General features: G+C 43.3%; 1 protein-coding gene across 1 annotated transcript in view; it reads right to left on the reverse strand.

The window, feature by feature from the left end:
- LOC106561908 (SH3 and multiple ankyrin repeat domains protein 2) overlaps nt 1–18,353 on the reverse strand; it is a 271,718-nt gene that overhangs the window by 175,256 nt on the left and 78,109 nt on the right. The window contains 1 exon segment of the mRNA XM_045688948.1: nt 2,809–3,031. Coding sequence (XP_045544904.1) covers nt 2,809–2,979 — 171 coding nt within the window. The 5' untranslated portion in view covers nt 2,980–3,031.

The raw sequence follows: 18,353 nt of genomic DNA on the forward strand, positions 1-18,353 counted from the left end.
AATTATACTCTGCATGCATTATTTGGGGTTTTGCATTGTACACAAAGAATATTTTTGCAGGATTCTGCATGCAGTCTCATTTTGTGAATTCTTGGTTGGTGAGTGGACCCCAGACCTCACAACCATAGAGGGCATTGGGTTCTATAGCTGACTGAAATATTTTTTGCCAGATCCTAATTGGGATGTCGAGTTTGGATGTTTCTTTTGATGGCGTAGAAGGCCCTTCTTTCCTTGTCTCATAGAGCGTCCACAGTCTCGTGGAAGTTACCTGTGGTGTTTAGGTGTTTAGCCCGAAGTATGTATAGTTCTTTGTGTGCTCTAGGGCAACGGTGCCTTTTTTGGAACACCATTATTCACTGCCAGGGCAAAGTCTGTTAGAATCTGTGGTGAAGATATAGGTGCTGCCAAAGCTGTGGGAAGTAGGGGCGTTGAGGGTGCTGCAGCACCCCCTTTAAAATCGGATTAAAAAAAAATATACATATATATATATATATATTTACTAGAATTAGCGAACCGATACAGACTACTGTAGCGCAAACAAATATTTTTATTCAGCATCTCCGCTTTGGAGAGGTAGTTGAATAATTAAGAACAGTATCTTGCAGGAAAGGTAGTTTATATTTAAGAACTGTATCTTGCAGGATTCAATTGTTGAAATTGTAAGAGTTGTTGCCCTGTCCCTTTCTCTGTGATTGTCATTCTGATGCAATCCATAAATAACAAAACCCTGTCCTCAAGCATTTATATCAAAAGGTACTTAATTATAGGCAAAGACACAAAACAGCCACAGCAAATTAAATATTTTTCTTGATCAAATAACATGGAAAACAACCACTTTTTGTGCAGTATTAATTTACCATACTTACAAATCACTAAATTGAAATGCACACTACAGTTCAAAAGTTTGGGGTCACTTAGAAATGTCCTTGTTTTTGACAGAAAAGCAATTTTTTTGTCCATTAAAATAACATCAAATTGATCAGAAATACAGTGTAGACATTGTTAATGTTGTAAATGACTATTGTAGCTGGAAACGGCTGATTCTTTATGGAATATCTACATAGGCGTACAGAGGCCCATTATCAGCAACCATCCCTCCTGTGTTCCAATGGCATGTTGGGTTAACTAATCCGTTTATCATTTTAAAAGGCTAAATGATCATTAGAAAACCCTTTTACAGTTATGTTAGCACAGCTGAAAACTGTTGTTCTGATTAAAGAAGCAATAAAACTGGCCGTCTTTAGACTATTTGAGTATCTGGAGCATCAGCTGTCACGTCCTGACCAGTAAAAGGGGTTATTTGTTATTGTAGTTTGGTCAGGGCATGGCAGGGGGTGTTTGTTTTGTGTGTTAAGGGGTTTTTGGTTTATGTTCTATGTTTTCTATTTCTATGTGGGTTTTCAAGTTTTTCTATTTCTATGTTAGTTTTGGGAACGGCCTCCAATTAGAAGCCGCAGGTTGTCGTTGCTTCTAATTGGAGGCCATATTTAAGTGGGTTTATTTTCTCTTGTGTTTGTGGGTGGTTGTTCCATGTATAGTCTATGTACCTTACAGGACTGGTTTTCGTCGTTCTTTTGTTCAGTGTTCATTTCTTTAATAAATCAAGAAGATGATTCACATCCCCGCTGCAGTTTGGTCCGATCATTACGACCCTATTGACATCTGCATTTCTGGGTTCGATTACAGGCTCAGAATTGCCAGAAACAAAGCACTTTCTTCTGAAACTCGTCAGTCTATTCTTGTTCTCAGAAAGGAAGGCTATTCCATGTGAGAAATTGCCAAGAAACTGAAGATCTTGTACAACGCTGTGTACTACTCCCTTAAAAGAAAAGCTCAAACTGGTTCTAACCACAATAGAAAGAGGAGTGGGAGGCCCCGGTGCACAACTGAGCAAGAGGACAAGTACATTAGAGTGTCTAGTTTGAGAAACAGAAGCCTCACAAGTCCTCAACTGGCAGCTTCATTAAATAGTACCCGCAAAACACCAGTCTCAACGTCAACAGTGAAGAGGCGACCCCGGGATGCTGGCCTTCTAGGCAGAGTTGCAAAGAAAAAGCCATATCTCAGACTGGCCAATAAAAAGGAAAGATTAAGATGGGCAAAAGAACACAGACACTGGACAGACGCCTCACAAGTCCCCCAAAACACCAGTATCAACATCAACAGTGAAGAGGCGATGCCGGGATGCTGCACCAGGCACGGTCAATCAATCCCAGCTCAATAATTTGAAAATATTCAAAATAGTATTTGAAGCCAGGTCTGGTAATAAGAGAGGAATGCAGAGGGATATGCATGTCCCCATATATTTGCGAGATACACACATCAACGCCCATACAACGCCCACAGATTGTTCACACAACGTGTGTTCTCCGACAGGCGAAATGATGCAACACAGCCAGGATAATGGATGGCCAGAGCTGGCTTAAATCAAAGGCATTATACCAAAGGGAAATGAGAGAAAGAGAGGATGTTAGCAAGTGTAATCTAAGACTTCATCATTTGAACTTCTTTTGCAAGCCAGGCATTCAAAACCTATGAGTCGGTCTATAAGTCTAGGAGTAAACAGTTCTATAAAGAAACGTGTGTAAAAAACACTCCAAAGGTAACCCATAAGTTGGTACATCAAACAATAGGGGCTTTACGGCTCATACAAACATACAACTCCTTCACACACGTTCCTGAGTAAATATAGGCAAGCGCACACACACACACACACACACACACACACACACACACACACACACACACACACACACACACACACACACACACACACACACACACACACACACACACACACTCACTCACTGTCTGCTGCAGGTCGGGGATGACGATGCGGACGACCAGGGAGTGAGTGTGTATGTCGTCCATGTGTCTGGGGGCCGGCTCGGCGGTGGCTCTTATGGTCTCGTAGATGGTCTCCTCACGGGAGCTGTCAGAGGCGGAGTCCTCTGAGTAGTCAGAACAACTCTGGGCCATCTCATCCTCACATGGGACTCCGGGGCATAGTCAGTAGGCCGGACGAATTCAGCTATGGAGGAGTAGAAAACTATGAGTAAAAAACGTAGAAAAAACTATTTTGAGACGAATCCTAAATTCCACTTGTCAAATTTTCACTTAGTCTTTGCTCCCATTGATATGAATGCATGACTAAGTGAAAATCCGACGTTAGAATTCACCCCTTGTAGAAGATAAGCTCTAATAATGCTCTATGTAGCAACAGTTGAAGTCGGAAGTTTACATACACTTAGGTTGGAATCATTAAAAGTCATTTTTCAACCACTCCACAAATTTCTTGTTAACAAACAAGAGTTTGGCATGTCGGTTAGGACATCTACTTTGTTCATGACACAAGTAATTTTTCCAACAATTGTTTACAGACAGATTATTTCACTGTATCACAATTCCAGTGGGTCAGAAGTTTACATACACTAAGTTGACTGTGCCTTTAAACAGCTTGGAAAATTCCAGAAAATTATGTCATGGCTTTAGAAGCTTCTGATAGCCTAATTGACATCATTTGAGTAAATTGGAGGTGTACCTTTGGATGTATTTCAAGGCCTACCTTCAAACTCAGTGTCTCTTTGCTTGACATCATGGGAAAATCAAAAGGAATCAGCCAAGACCTCAGAAAACAATTGTAGACCTCCACAAGTCTGGTTCAATTTCCAGACGCCTGAAGGTACCACATTCAGCTGTACAAACAATAGTACGCAAGTATAAACACCATGGGACCATGCAGCCGTCATACCGCTCAGGAAGGAGAGAAGAACATACTTTGGTGCGAAAAATGCTAATCAATCCCAGAACAACAGCAAAGGACCTAGTGAAGATCCTGGAGGAAACAGGTACAAAAGTATCTATATCCACAGTAAAATGAGTCCTATATCGACATAACCTGAAAGGCCGCTCAGCAAGGATGAAGCCACTGCTCCAAAACCGCCATAAAAAAGCCAGATTACGGTTTGCAACTGCACATGGGGACAATGATCGTACTTTTTGGAGAGACGTCCTCTGGTCTGATAAAACAATAGTAGAACTGTTTGGCCATAATGACCATCATTATGTTTGGAGGAAAAAGGGGGAGGCTTGCAAGCCGAAGAAACCCATCCCAACCGTGAAGCACAGGGGTGGCAGCATCATGTTGTGGTGGTGCTTTGCTGCAGGAGGGACTGGTGCACTTCACAAAATAGATGGCATCGTGAGGAACAAAAATGATGTGGATATATTGAAGCAACATCTCAAGACATCAGTCAGGAAGTTAAATCTTGGTTGCAAATGGGTCTTCCAAATGGACAATGACCCCAAGCATACTTCCAAAGTTATGGCAAAATGGCTTAAGGACAACAAAGTCAAGGTATTGAGTGGCCATCACAAAGCCCTGACCTCAATCCTATAGAACATTTGTGGGCAGAACTGAAAATGTGTGTGCGAGCAAGGAGGCCTACAAACCTGACTCAGTTACACCAGCTCTGTCAGGAGGAATGGGCCAAAATTCACCCAACTTATTGTGGGAAGCTTGTGGAATGCTACCCGAAACGTTTGACCCAAGTTAAACAATTTAAAGGCAATGCTACCAAATACTAATTGAGTATATGTAAACTTCTGACCCACTGGGAATGTGATGAAAGAAATAAAAGCTGAAATAAATAATTCTCTCTACTATTATTCTGACAGTTCCCATTCTTAAAATAAAGTGGTGATCCTAACTGACCTAAGACAGGGAATTTCTACTAGGATTAAATGTCAGGATTTGTGAAAACTGAGTTTTCACTTCAACTGTATATAGTCATGTTCATGATGTGCTTATAAATATATATAGTTAATGTACAGAGAATAGAGATAATACTGTATACTGAGCTAATTGTACTTTTCTCTCACTTTAATGTGGTTTAGTACAAATATGATTCAGACAGTCAAGATTCAGATTCAGGGCAGTTCTCTCAATATTAGGCTACTGGGCAGATTGTACAATTCTTTCAGGTCAAAGTGGCCTAATAACAAAAATTACTTGACATACCTAACAATGGCTAGTCAACCTTTCAGAAAATTACCATAGTAAGATTATACAATACATTACATTTTATGTTACAGTACAAGCAAGCGAAAGACAAAGACATCATGGGATATCTCACTCAACATGGCACTGAAGGTTAAAAAAGCAATGATATGTGAACTAAGAAAATATATCTCTATCCTCTAAATAAATGCTTTTTGACAGTTGCAGGGCACAATTGTTATCTGTGTTCAATAAGGATTGATATGAGGGCATTAGGCTGTGTTTAGACAGGCAGCCCAATTGTGATCTTTTTTCCACAAATTGGTATTTTGACCAATCATATCAGATCTTTTCACATCAGAACTTTATCAGAGCTGATCTGATTGGTCAAAAGATCAATTAGTGAAAAAAAGATCACAATTGGGCTATTTATCTAAACACAGCCTTAGTGACACACCCCTCATCAACCCTCCACATTTCTATTCTGTTTCTCATTTCAATGAAATAGGTGACAAGTGCTTAGCCCTGATTGAGGAATCTCTTCACTCTTCACTCTCAAAACCAATAAAACATTGCTGTAACATTGTCTGAAGGTGGAATGGATGGAATCAGACAGGCAAACATAATCTTTCCATGGGCAACATCTGACATCTAAGACGTTCATCCATCATAATGATGAATTCAAATATTTTTATTTGTGTTGATATTATCCAGATATAAGACGCTATCAAATAAATTGGTACAATATAGCTTTAGGCACCAGTTTGATAGCTGGCATTTTCAGTCTTTGTATTACACTTCACCAACGAGGGTTGTGGATAGATGGAGTAGAGCTATGGACCAAGTTGCACGTTCGAGTCGCGTCGTGGACAATTGTAGCATTTTATTTTACCCAACCCCTTTTTCTTAGTTTAACCTAATTATCCTATCCTGCTACATTAATTATCCTAACCTGCTACTTTTGTTCTCCTTACCTGCTACAGTATGTAAGTCATCCCTCCAGTGGTGTGGAGGCTGTGCTTTGGCAAAGTGGGTGGGGTTATATCCTACCTGTTTGGCCCTGTCCGGGGGTTTCATCGGATGGGGCCACAGTGTCTCCTGACCCCTCCTGTCTCAGCCTCCAGTATTTATGCTGCAGTAGTTTATGTGTCGGGGGGCTAGGGTCAGTCTGTCACATCTGGAGTATTTCTTTCTTTCTTGTCTTTTCCGGTGTCCTGTGTGAATTTAAATATGCTCTCTCTAATTCTCTCTTTCTCTTTCTTTCTCTCTCTCGGAGGACCTGAGCCCTAGGACCATGCCTCAGGACTACCTGGCTTGATGACTCCTTGCTGTCCCCAGTTCACCTGGCCGTGCTGCTGCTCCAGGTCCAACTGTTCTGCCTGCAGCTATGGAACCCTGACCTGTTCACCGGACGTGTTACCTGTCCCAGACCTGTTGTCCCAGACCTGCTGGAACCCTGACCTATTCACCGGACGTGCTACCTGTCCCAGACCTGCTGTTTTCAACTCTCTAGAGACAGCAGGAGCGGTAGAGATACTCTCAAAGATCGGCTATGAAAAAGCCAACTGACACTTACTCTTGTGTTACTGACTTGTTGCACCCTCGACAACTACTATGATTATTATTATTTGACAATGCTGGTCATTTATGAACATTTGAACATCTAGGCCATGTGCTGTTATAATCTCCACCCGGCACAGCCAGAAGAGGACTGGCCACCCCTCATTGCCTCGTTCCTCTCTAGGTTTCTTCCTAGGTTTTGGCCTTTCTAGGGAGTTTTTCCTAGCCACCGGGCTTCTACACCTGCATTGCTTGCTGTTTGGGGTTTTAGGCTGGGTTTCTGTACAGCACTTTGAGATATCAGCTGATGTAAGAAGGGCTATATAAATACATTTGATTTGATTTGATTTGACACTGTCCATAGCTGCACTGCATCTAGCCAAAACCACAAAAGAGGGATCTTTTGCTTTTTCTCTAACCAAGACACAGATCCCATATGACTTAGATTGGCAGGAAATAAGTGGACAATTTGACCTGCTCAATGGTTTAGCACAAACACTGTCTTGTACACAGAGGCACACAGTTTTAGGTATCCAGGAAATGAACCAGTCTGGCCTAATACTCCACTCAGTATAACCACTCCCTTGACCCTATGGTCATTATATTACAGCTTATCTCATTAACCTTAATAAAACAAATGACACACTCACTCACTCACTCACTCACTCACTCACTCACTCACTCACTCACTCACTCACTCACTCACTCACTCACTCACTCACTCACACTCACTCAAGATGTCAAATGCATTACAATAATCACCAAAAAAAATAGAAAATAGATTGTTATTCTCTATTTTTGTTGGTGATTATTGTAATGCATTTGACGTCTTGAGTGAGTGAGTGACTGTGTCATTTATAATTCCTGATCTCCAATGGTAATCAGCACTCATAGTTTAAACACTGGGTAAAAATAAAACAAATACACCGTAAAGCCCTTCCTTTAAGTCCCCTTTAATCTTGTGATGCAGAAAGGAAGATAATGAAATCATACAATTAGCATGTGAATGTTAATACTGTGTGGTGGAAACTAGCTTTTGGAGGTGATCTAAAAGATCAATGTCATTGAGTTCTTCTTGCAGAGTACTTCTTTGGCACTGACGGGAGTTCTAATGTAGTATTGACTGAATTAAAATCAGTTTCAGTTTCACTGCGATCAATTTTAGCTTTTCTCTTTTCAATTTACCTGATTCTGGATCAGTAGCCTGTAATTGTTAGCTATCTACTTTTTAGGACATGATTCAATATAATATAATATAATATAATATAATATAATATAATATAATATAATATAATATGGGGCGGCAGGTGATTAACAGCATTGGGCCAGTAATTGAAAGGTCGCTGGTAAGAATCCCAAAGACAACTATGTTAAAAACCTGTCAATGTGCCCTCGAGCAAGGCATTTAACCCAAATTGCTCCTGTAAGTCACTCTTTAACCATGTGGTTGTGTGCAGAGGTAAAGGGGAAAAAAATATGAATTTACTTCTAACAGACACATACTGTTGTACAAGTGTCTTTGGTCAGAGCCCAAGCCCAGACAAGCCCAGTCCCCTATGAGCCTGAGGTAGTCAGAATAAACCCAGCTATTTCCTTCACTGTGTGTCCCTGTTACAGATGGTGTTACTATATTGACCAGATGCTTGTCAATAACACAGCATACATGAACAAGTGCACACAAGGCAATGTAGGGTAATTATGACTGTGTTATTCAATGATGACTAGCACAACGATGGATACAAGTAGTGTAAGCATCCGATTACCAGTACATTAGTCTAGTCACAGATCTGTTTGTCTGTTTTGCAAACTCCTTTATGTTAATCTATCTATTCTATATGTTAATCTATCACTTAGAGTATAGATGTTTGAAAGCCCAAGGAGAAAGAGCAACGTTTCGCTAACCTTCAAAAATCTTTCCTCTCGAGGGGCCACTAGAGGCGCAATGTGCGACTGACATGTTTTCCGTTAGCTCTCGCTTTATTCTTTAAATGTATGTACATTTTGCAGTAAAACCCTATTTATGGTGTACTGGGCCATACGCACTACACTCTGCAGTGTCTTGTGGTCGAATGCCTAGAAGTTGCCATACCAAGCGGTGATGCAGCCAGTCAAGATGCTCTCAGTGGTACAGCTGTAGAGCTTTTTGAGGATCTGATGGCTCATGCCTAATCTTTTCAGCCTACTGTTGTGGAAGAGGCGTTGTTGTGCCCTCTTCACGACTGTGTTGGTGTGTTTGGACCATGATTGTTCCTTAGTGATGTGGACACAGAAGAACTTGAAGCTCTCGATCCGCCCCATTACAGCCCTGTTGATGTGAATGGGGGCGTGTTTGGCCCTCTGTTTCCTGTAGTCCACGATAATCTCATTTGTCTTGCTCACGTTGAGGGAGAGGTTGTTGTCCTGGCACCACACTGCCAGGTCTCTGACATTCTCCCTGTAGGCTGTCTCATCATCATCAGTGATCAGGCCTACCACCATTGTGTCATCGTAAAACGCAATGATGGTGTTGAAGTCATATGCGGCCACGCAGTCGTGTGTGAACAGGGAGTACAGGAGGGGACTGAGCACGCACCCCTGAGGGGCCCCCGTGTTGAGGGTCAGAGTGGCGGGTATGTTGTTGCCTACCCTCACCACCTGGGGGCGGCCCATCATGAAGTCCAGTATCCAATTGCAGAGGGAGGTGTTCAGTCCCAGGGTCCTTAACTTAGTGAAGAGCTTGGAGGGCACTATGGAGTTGAATGCTGAGCTGTAGTCAATGAACAGCATTCTCACATAAGTGTTCCTTTTTTGTAGGTGGGAAAGGGCAGTGTTGAGTGCAATATAGATTGTGTCATCTTTGGGTCTGTTGGGGCGGTATGCGATTTGGAGTGGGTCCATGGTTTCTGGGATGATGGTGTTGATGTGAGCCATGACCAGCCTTTCAAAGTATGTCATGGCTACACATGTGAGTGCTACGGGGCGGTAATCATTTAGACAGGTTTATTGGCGCTCGTAGGCACAGGGACAATAGTGGTTTGCTTGAAACATGTAGATATTACAGACTGTGTCAGAGAGAGGTTTGAAAATGTCAGTGAAGACACATGCTGGTCAGCGTATGATCTGAGTACGCATCCTGGTAATCCAATCTGCGGCCTTGTGAATGTTAACCTGTTTAAAGGTCTTACTCACATTGGCTACGGAGAGCGTGATCATACCGTCGTCTGGAGCAGCTGGTGTTCTCATGTGTAGTTCAGTGTTTTGGCTTTTATATCGGGATTTCTTATAAGCATCCGGATTAGTGTCCTGCTCCTTGAAAGCTGTTGCTTGTAATCCATGGCTTCTGGTTGGGATACGTACAGTCGTGGCCAAAGGTTTTGAGAATGACACAAATATAAATTTTCACAAAGTCTGCTGCCTCAGTTTGTATGATGGCAATTTGCATATACTCCAGAATGTTATGAAGAGTGATCAGATGAATTGCAATTAATTGCAAAGTCCCTCTTTGCCATGCAAATGAACTGAATCCCCCAAAAACATTTCCACTGCATTTCAGCCCTGTCACAAAACGACCAGCTGACATCATGTCAGTGATTCTCTCGTTAAGACAGGTGTGAGTGTTGACGAGGACAAGGCTGGAGATCACTTTGTCATGCTGTTTGAACTCGAATAACAGAATGGAAGCTTCAAAAGGAGGGTGGTGCTTGGAATCATTGTTCTTCCTCCGTCAACCATGGTTACCTGCAAGGAAACACGTGCCGTCATCATTGCTTTGCACAAAAAGGGCTTCACAGGCAAGGATATTGCTGCCAGTAAGATTGCACCTAAATCAACCATTTATCGGATCATCAAGAACTTCAAGAAGAGCGGTTCAATTGTTGTGAAGAAGGCTTCAGGGCGCCCAAGAAAGTCCAGCAAGCACCAGGACCATCTCCTAAAGTTGATTCAGCTGCAGGATCGGGGCACAACCAGTACAGAGCTTGCTCAGGAATGGCAGCAGGCAGGTGTCAGTGCATCTGCACGCACAGTGAGGCGAAGACTTTTGGAGGATGGCCTGGTGTCAAGAAGGGCAGCAAAGAAGCCACTTCTCTCCAGGAAAAACATCAGGGACAGACTGATACTCTGCAAAAGGTACAGGGATTGGACTGCTGAGGACTGGGGTAAAGTCATTTTCTCTGATGAATCCCCTTTCCGATTGTTTGGGGCATCCAGAAAAAAGCTTGTCCGGAGAAGACAAGGTGAGCGCTACCATCAGTCAAGTCATGCCAACAGTAAAGCATCCTGACACCATTCATGTGTGGGGTTGCTTCTCAGCCAAGGGAGTGGGCTGACTCACAATTTTGCCTAAGAACACATCCATGAATAAAGAATGGTACCAACACATCCTCCGAGAGCAACTTCTCCCAACCATCCAGGAACAGTTTGGTGATGAACAATGCCTTTTCCAGCATGATGGAGAACCTTGCAATAAGGCAAATGTGATAACTAAGTGGCTTGGGGAACAAAACATCCATATTTTGGGTCCATGGCCAGGAAACTCCCCAGACCTTAATCCCATTGAGAATTTGTGGTCAATCCTCAAGAGGCGGGTGGACAAACAAAAACCCACAAATTCTGACAAACTCCAAGCATTGATTATGGAAGAATGGGCTGCCATCAGACAGGATGTGGCCCAGAAGTTAATTGACAGCATGCCAGGGCGGATTGCAGAGGTCTTGAAAAAGAAGGGTCAACACTGCAAATATTGACTCTTTGCATCAACTTCATGTAATTGTCAATAAAACCTTTGACACTTATGAAATGCTTGTAATTATACTTCAGTATTCCATAGTAACATCTGACAAACATATCTAAAGACACTGAAGCAGCAAACTTTGTGAAAATTAATATTTGTGTCATTCTCAAAACATTTGGCCACAACTGTCCATATGGTCACTGTGGGGACAACGTCTTCGATGGACATTATTAATGAAGCTGGTGACTGGTTTCCTCAATACCATTGGATGAATCCCGGAAGATATTCCAGTCTCTGTTAGCAAAACAGTCCTGTAGCTTAGCATCCGATTCATCCGACCACTTCTGTATTGAGTGTGTCACTGGAACTTCCTGTTTGTGTTTTTGCTTGTAAGCAGGAGGATAGAGTTATGATCAGATTTTCCAAATGGAGGGCGGGGGAGAGCTTTGTATGTGTCTCTGTGCATGTAGTGAAGATGATCTTGAGTTTTTATCCTTTAGTTATATAGGTGACATGCTGATAGAAAATAGGTAAAATGGATTGCAGTTTTCCTGCATTAAAATCACCGTCCACTAGGAGCTCGCCTCTGAAGTGCTGCCTTTTATTGTTTGCTTATGTCCCTATACAACTCACTGAGTGCGGTCTTAGTAACAGCATCGGTTTGTGGTGGTAAATAGACAGCCATGAAAATACAGATAAAAACTGTCTTGGTAAATTGTATGGTCTACAGCTTATCATGAAGTATTCTAATATTAGAGATTGCGCACCAGTTGTTGTTAATAAAGAGACACGAACCACCACCCCTGATCTTACCGGACTCTGCTGTTCTGTCCTGCTGATGCATAGAAAAACCAGCTAGATTTATATAATCCATGTCCTTAATGCCGAGAAGCATAGTATATTACAGTTTTAAATGTGCCGAGGCTACGTTTTTTTGTTTGTTCTTTACTTCAACGTTGTACATTTTGAACGTTATTTATACCCAGCAAACTTTCAAAGTTGCACAGAAAATGATTTTGGCTGTACGTTGAGTCAACATCCAACTAGTTTGATTTTGGTAATTTTACTGGAGAGTGAATTATTTAGTTCTAATGTTGGCATGTTTCTTTTCCATACTTTTCCCAAGTATCTTACATTATTAGTCTGAGACAAGTTATCCTGGGGTTTTTGGGTATTCATTGCTTTTTCACTCTGTGCTCTAATGACAGGGGTGTATAACAGGGGGGCTCAGGGTGGCTGATATAATACCATCAAGTTGTAGCGGTATTGTTAGAGAGGAGTAAAGATAAAGATTTTGTTTGGGTGCCAGGTATTAACCCTGCCGAAAGGAAAAGAGAAGGATAGATAGAGTACCACCACCAGACACACACACATCAGCAGAAGCGACTGCATAGAGTGTAGCCTGTTTGCCAGATAGCTAGTCACACCCTGATCTGTTTCACCTGTCTTTGTGATTGTCTCCACCCCCCTCCAGGTGTCACCCATCTTCCCCATTATCCCCTGTGTATTTATACCTGTGTTCTCTGTTTGTCTGTTGCCAGTTTATCTTGTTTGTCAAGTCAACCAGCGTTTTTTGTATCAGATCTGCTTTTCCCCAGTCTCTCTTTTCTCGTCCCCCTGGTTTTGACAGTTCCCTGTCCTAACCCTGAGCCCGCCCGCCTGTCCACTCTGCCTGCCCCTGGCCCTGAGCCTGCCTGACGTCCTGTACCTTTGCCCATTTCCTGGGGTTCGCCAACTTCTATCGCCGCTTCATCCGGGGTTACAGCACCCTGGCTTCCCCCCTGTCAGCACTCACTTCTCCCAAGGTTCAGTTCATGTTGTCGCCTGCTGCTGACCGGGCGTTCAAGGACCTCAAACACCGCCTCACCACTGCTCCCATCCTGGTTCATCCTGACCCTTCCCGTCAGTTCGTGGTGGAGGCTGATGCGTCAGATGTAGGAGTGGGGGCGGTCCTGTCCCAGCGTTCTGCCCTGGTCCTGAAGCTACATCCCTTTGCCTTCTTCTCCCATCGCTTCAATGCCATGGAGAAAAACTACGATGTGGGAAATTGTGAGCTTCTCGCAGTGAAGATGGCGTTGGAGGAATGGAGGCACTGGCTGCAAGGGGCGGAACAACTGTTTATTGTATGGACCGACCACAAAAATCTGGAGTATCTCCGCACCGCCAAACACCTCAACTCCAGGCAAGCTAGATGGGCCCTGCTGTTCACATGGTTCAACTTCTCCCTCTCATATCGGCCGGGATCCAAGAATGTCAAGTCGGATGCACTGTCTCGCCATTATAGCTCCACGGCTATTACCCTGGAGCCAGAGACCATCCTTCCCACCTCGTGCCTGGCAACGGCACTCAGATGGTGTATAGGGAAACAGGTCCAGAAGGCATAGCGTTCCCAGCCAAACACCGGGGGGGTCCTGATAACCGGATGTTTGTGCCTGATGCAGTCCGCTCTGCAGTCCTGGAGTGGGCCCACTCCTCCAGACTAGCCTGCTGCCCGGGTTTGCGCCGGCCTTTGTGCGACGATGCTTTTGGTGGCCCACCATGGTTCCTGACGTCTCCGCATTTGTCGCTGCTTGCACAGTGTGTGCTCAGAACAAGACTTCTCGGCAAGCTCTGGCTGGCCTTCTGCAACCTCTGCGTGTTACTCACCGTCCCTGGTCCCACATATCCCTGGATTTCGTCATGGGTCTCTCCCCATCTGAGGGCAACACTGCCATCCTGACGGTGGTCAACCGGTTTTCCAAGGCCGCCCACTTCATTCCTCTCCCCAAACTACCCTCGGCCAAGGAGACGGCCCAGCTCATGGCGCAGCATGTCTTCCGGATCCATGGACTGGCCATGGACAAGGTCTCCGACCGGGGCCCTCAGTTCTTGTCCCGGTTCTGGAAGGCATTCTGCACCCTCATTGGGTCATTGGCCAGCCTGTCCTCTGGATTCCACCCCCAGTCCAATGGCCAGTCGGAGCGAGCCAACCAGGACCTTGAGACAACTCTACGCTGCCTGGTCTCCGCCTACCCCACCACCTGGAGCCAGCAGCTGGTGTGGGTGGAATACGCACGCAACCCCCTTCCCTGCTCTGCCAAGGGCATATTGCCTATTGAATGTTCCCTGGGGTATCAGCCCCCACTCTTCCCCGAGCAGGAGGAAAAAGTCAGTGTACCTTCTGCCCAGATGTTTGTCAGCCGCTGTCGTCGTACCTGGAGGAGAGCCCGGTCGGCCCTCCTCAAGAGCACCTCCAGGTATCGCCGACAAGCGAATCACCATTGGACCCCGACATCGTCTCGGGCAGAAGGTATGGCAATCCACCTGGGATCTGCCCCTCCGGGTGGAATCGCGCAAACTCTTTATTGGCCCGTTTCCCATCTCAAAAATGATTAGTCCCTCTGCTGTTCGTCTTCTGTTGCCCACTACCCTTTGTATACACCCCACCTTTCATGTGTCCTGAGTTAACCTGTTATGGCTAGGGGGCAGTATTTTCACGGCTGGATAAAAAACGTGCCCGATTTAATCTGGTTACCACTCCTACCCAGTAACTAGAATATGCATATACTTATTACATATGGATAGAAAACACCCTAAAGTTTCTAAAACTGTTTGAATGGTGTCTGTGAGTATAACAGAACTCATTTGGCAGGCAAAAACCTGACAAGGTTTCAGGCAGGAAGTGGCCTGTCTGACAAGGTGTTGTTCTTCTTGTCTCTGTTTATTGAAGAGTGAGGATCTTAGCTGTCCCGTGACACTTCCTACGGCTGCCATACGGTCTCAGAAGGCGGTAAAAAGCTGAATCGTGGCTTTGCAGGCTCTGGCTGAAACAAAGTAGCGTGTTTGGGTAGTGGCTGGTTACAGTACTGAGAGACTCAGGCACGTGCCCGCGTCGACCGAATGCTTTGTTTTCTTTCCTCTGTTTAGCTAAAAGGAGATTCCCGGTCGGAATATTATCGCTTTTTTACGAGAAAAATGGCTTAAAAATTGATTTTAAACAGCGGTTGACATGCTTCGAAGTACGGTAATGGAATATTTCGATTTTTTTTGTCACGAATTGCGCCACGCGCGCGACCCTGATTTACCATTTCAGATAGTGTCTGGGACGCACGAACAAAACGCCGCTATTCGGATATAACGATGGATTATTTTGGACCAAACCAACATTTGTTATTGAAGTAGCAGTCCTGGGAGTGCATTCTGACGAAGACAACAAAAGGTAATGAAACTTTTATAATAGTAAAGCTGATATTGGTGAGTGCTAAACTTGCCGGGTGTCTAAATAGCTAGCCCGTGATGCCTGGGCTATGTACTTAGAATATTGCAAAATGTGCTTTCACCAAAAAGCTATTTTAAAATCGGACATATCGAGTGCATAGAGGAGGTCTGTATCTATAATTCTTAAAATAATTGTTATGCTTTTTGTGAACGTTTATCGTGAGTAATTTAGTAAAATGTTAGCGAATTCCCCGGAAGTATGCTAGTTCTGAGCGTCACATGCTAATGTAAAAAGCTGGTTTTGATATAAATATGAACTTGATTGAACAAAACATGCATGTATTGTATAACATAATGTCCTAGGGTTGTCATCTGATGAAGATCATCAAAGGTTAGTGTTGCATTTAGCTGTCTTCTAGGTTTTTGTGACATTATATGCTAGCTTGAAAAATGGGTGTCTGATTATTTCTGGCTTGGTACTCTGCTGACATAATCTAATGTTTTGCTTTCGTTGTAAAGCCTTTTTGAAATCGGACAGTGTGGTTAGATAAAGGAGAGTCTTATCTTTAAAATGCTGTGAAATAGTCATATGTTTGAAAAATGGAAGTTTTTGTATTTTAGAGGAGTTTGTATTTCGCGCCACGCCCATCATTGGATAATGGAGCAGGTGTTCCGCTAGCGGAACGTCTAGATGTAAGAGGTTAAACTCATGTCTCACAGCCCTTTGTCTCCTGTTTCCAGTTTCCAATTTACAAGATAGAACCCAGTCATCAACATTAAAGGATTTGCAATAATGTGTATTACCTGCCAGTGGAGGATTGCAGAGGGTATGAATGGGAGGGGGGTTCACAGACAAAACAAAGGCCTTAAATGTCAAATCTTCTCGGCCACATGTTAATAGTACCACACCACATCAACACAGTTCAAATAACAATACACAATAAACTCGCAAGCAACCTCCCTTTAAAACCTGTTGGGGCTAGGGGGCAGTATTTGCACGGCCGGATAAAAAACGTACCCGATTTAAACTGGTTACTACTCTTGCCCAGAAACGAGAATATGCATATAATAGTAGATTTGGATAGAAAACACTCTAAAGTTTCTAAAACTGTTTGAATGGTGTCTGTGTGTATAACAGAACTCATATAGAAGGCCAAAACCTGAGAAGATTCCATACAGGAAGTGCCCTGTCTGACAATGTGTTGTCCTTCTGTTGCATCTCTATCGAAAATACAGCATCTGTGCTATACCTTGACATTTTCTAAGGCTTCCATTGGCTCTCTAAAGCCGCCAGAAAGTGGAATGGGGTGTCTGCTGTCTCTGGGCAAAGAACAGCAGCTCTGTTTGTAAGTGGTCAGCCTGGGGACAGTGAGACTGAGATGCGCGGTCACGAGACTACTCCATTTTTTTCTTTCAGCCTTTGAATGAATACAACGTTGCTCGGTTCGAATATTATTGCTATTTTATGAGAAAAATCACATAAAAATGGATTTTAAAGAGCGTTTGACATGCTTCTAAGTAAGGTAAATGAATATTTAGAATTTTTTTGTCACGAAATGCGCTCGCGCGTTACCCTTCGGATAGTGACCTGAACGCGCGAACAAAACGGAGGTATTTGGATATAACTATGGATTATTTGGAACCAAAACAACATTTGTTGTTGAAGTAGAAGTCCTGGGAGTGCATTCTGACGAAGAACAGCAAAGGTAATCCAATTTTTATAATAGTAATTCTGAGTTTAGTGAGCCCCAAACTTGGTGGGTGTCAAAATAGCTAGCCGTGATATCCGAGCTATGTACTCAGATTATTGCAAAATGTGCTTTCGCCAAAAAGCTATTTTAAAATCTGACATAGCGTTTGCATAAAGGAGTTCTGTATCTATAATTCTTAAAATAATTGTTATGTATTTTGTCAACGTTTATCATGAGTAATTTAGTAAATTCACCAGAAGTTTTCGGTGGGTATGCTAGTTCTGAACATCACATGCTAATGTAAAAAGCTGGTTTTTGATATAAATATGAACTTGATTGAACAAAACATGCATGTATTGTATAACATAATGTCCTAGGAGTGTCATCTGATGAAGATCATCAAAGGTTAGTGCTGCATTTAGCTGTGTTTTTGGTTTTTGTGACATATATGCTTGCTTTGAAAATGGCTGTGTGATTATTTTTGGCAGGGTACTCTCCTGACATAATCTAATGTTTTGCTTTCGCTGTAAAGCCTTTTTGAAATCGGACAATGTGGTTAGATTAACGAGAGTCTTGTCTTTAAAATGGTGTAAAATAGTCATATGTTTGAGAAATTATAGCATTTTTGAGGTATTTGTATTTCGCGCCACGCGATTCCACTGGCTGTTGACTAGGGTGGGACGTTTAGCCCATAGAAGTTAACTAAAATGCCAACCCAAATACGTCTGGCAGGGCATGTAATAGTCCAGCGACACTGAACATCAATGGGAAGCGCATAAAAAAAAATCTGCTGCAGTGTAAAGCACTGGAACGATAGAGGGAAGAGAGAGGGGGTCTTAGCCGTTGACTTCAAGCTTCAAGCTTGTCTGTCTGTCTGATGTTTTGTTGCTTTGCACGTCACAGCTTCGCAACAATGTTGCTACTAATCCATGCGATTAATAACCGGTGCGGTCCCAAAAGATAACAACCACGACCTCGAGCAGTAACACTGTTGATCGCGTTAAAAACTTAAACACGCTGAAAATTAACAAGACTTCTGCAGCATTGCGCACACTATCAAACTGCCGTGCCAACCGAGAATTACCTCCAGAAAGCCAGAAGAGCTATCTTTATCTCCTCCCTACTGCTAAAGTGCTCCTAAAGTGGCAGCGCACGGTGAAGGCTGCGTGCAGGATTTTGCCACAAAGTGCATTTC

This window comes from Salmo salar, chromosome ssa11 (genome assembly GCF_905237065.1).
Source record: "Salmo salar chromosome ssa11, Ssal_v3.1, whole genome shotgun sequence".
Taxonomy (NCBI): Eukaryota; Metazoa; Chordata; class Actinopteri; order Salmoniformes; family Salmonidae; genus Salmo; species Salmo salar.